The sequence below is a fragment of the Monoraphidium neglectum genome, assembly GCF_000611645.1.
Source record: "Monoraphidium neglectum strain SAG 48.87 unplaced genomic scaffold scaffold05715, whole genome shotgun sequence".
NCBI lineage: Eukaryota > Viridiplantae > Chlorophyta > Chlorophyceae > Sphaeropleales > Selenastraceae > Monoraphidium > Monoraphidium neglectum.
The window spans coordinates 444-1,263 of NW_014007915.1; the positions used below are offsets into that span (position 1 = coordinate 444).

Genomic DNA, 820 nt, shown 5'->3' on the forward strand with positions numbered 1-820 from the left:
TAAAGGTTTAAGGGTTCAGGGTTCAGGGAGGTTGTGTTGGTGGGGGCCGTGGTGTCGATCGTGGTCAGGGGCGAGGGGTTGAGGCGCCATCACGATGTGTCATGCGGGTGGGCCCGGTCAAAGGGGGCGACACCTTACGCCCGCCGCCTGCGCAGCTTCCCAAGCAACACGCCGCCGGCGCCCCCTCCCCCTCCCCCCCACTCCCTGACGCGCCGCCACGCTCGGCCCGCCCAACAGGCCGCTCGGCCCGCGGCGCGCCGCCGCGGCTCTCCGCCTCACATGACGGCGGGCAGGGGGTCGCGGGTGTTGGTGGGGCGCTGCATGTTGATGTACACGTCCCCCGGCCGGATGAACTCCCCGGGGCGCGCGAGGCCGTCCCTGTCCAGCACGTGCAGCCGCTCGGGGACGCGCCCCGTCACGCCTGGGGGGCGGCCGTCGCGGAGGGGTTGAGGAGACGGGGGCGCGCCATCGGATTCGGTCAAGGGAAGATGGGTGAAAAACAAGGCTTCGTTCGAGGGGTTTGTGAAGGAAAGAGTCTTGTAACGGGTTCTGGCTGTTTTGTAGCGGGGGTTGTTGGCCGCGAGGTGGTGGGACATCATGGCGTTCATTGGCTTCGAGGCCGCAGGTGACCCAGGCAGGCAGGCAGCCGTGGCTCAGAGAATCCCTGGAGAACAGCCGCGTGCCCCTCCCAACGGATGGAATGAGGGGCGGGCGTGAGGGACGCCGCAGCAAGCGAGGGCGGCCGGCAGGGTGGGGGCGTCCAGGGCCGGGGGTCGAGGAAGACGGGAGATGGGGAGATGGGGAGAGGGGAGAGGGGCGG

At 69.6% G+C, this 820-nt stretch overlaps 1 protein-coding gene across 1 annotated transcript in view; it reads right to left on the minus strand.

Annotated features, from left to right (window-relative positions):
- Positions 1-279: 279 nt before the first annotated feature.
- The window catches only part of MNEG_15838 (DNA-directed RNA polymerase III subunit C2), a gene marked incomplete at both ends in the record, with an annotated part of 1,166 nt that continues 625 nt past the window's right edge, over positions 280-820 (minus strand). The window contains one exon of the mRNA XM_014035691.1: positions 280-421. Within this exon, the coding sequence (XP_013891145.1) occupies positions 280-421 (142 nt within the window). The remainder of the gene's footprint in view (positions 422-820) is intronic.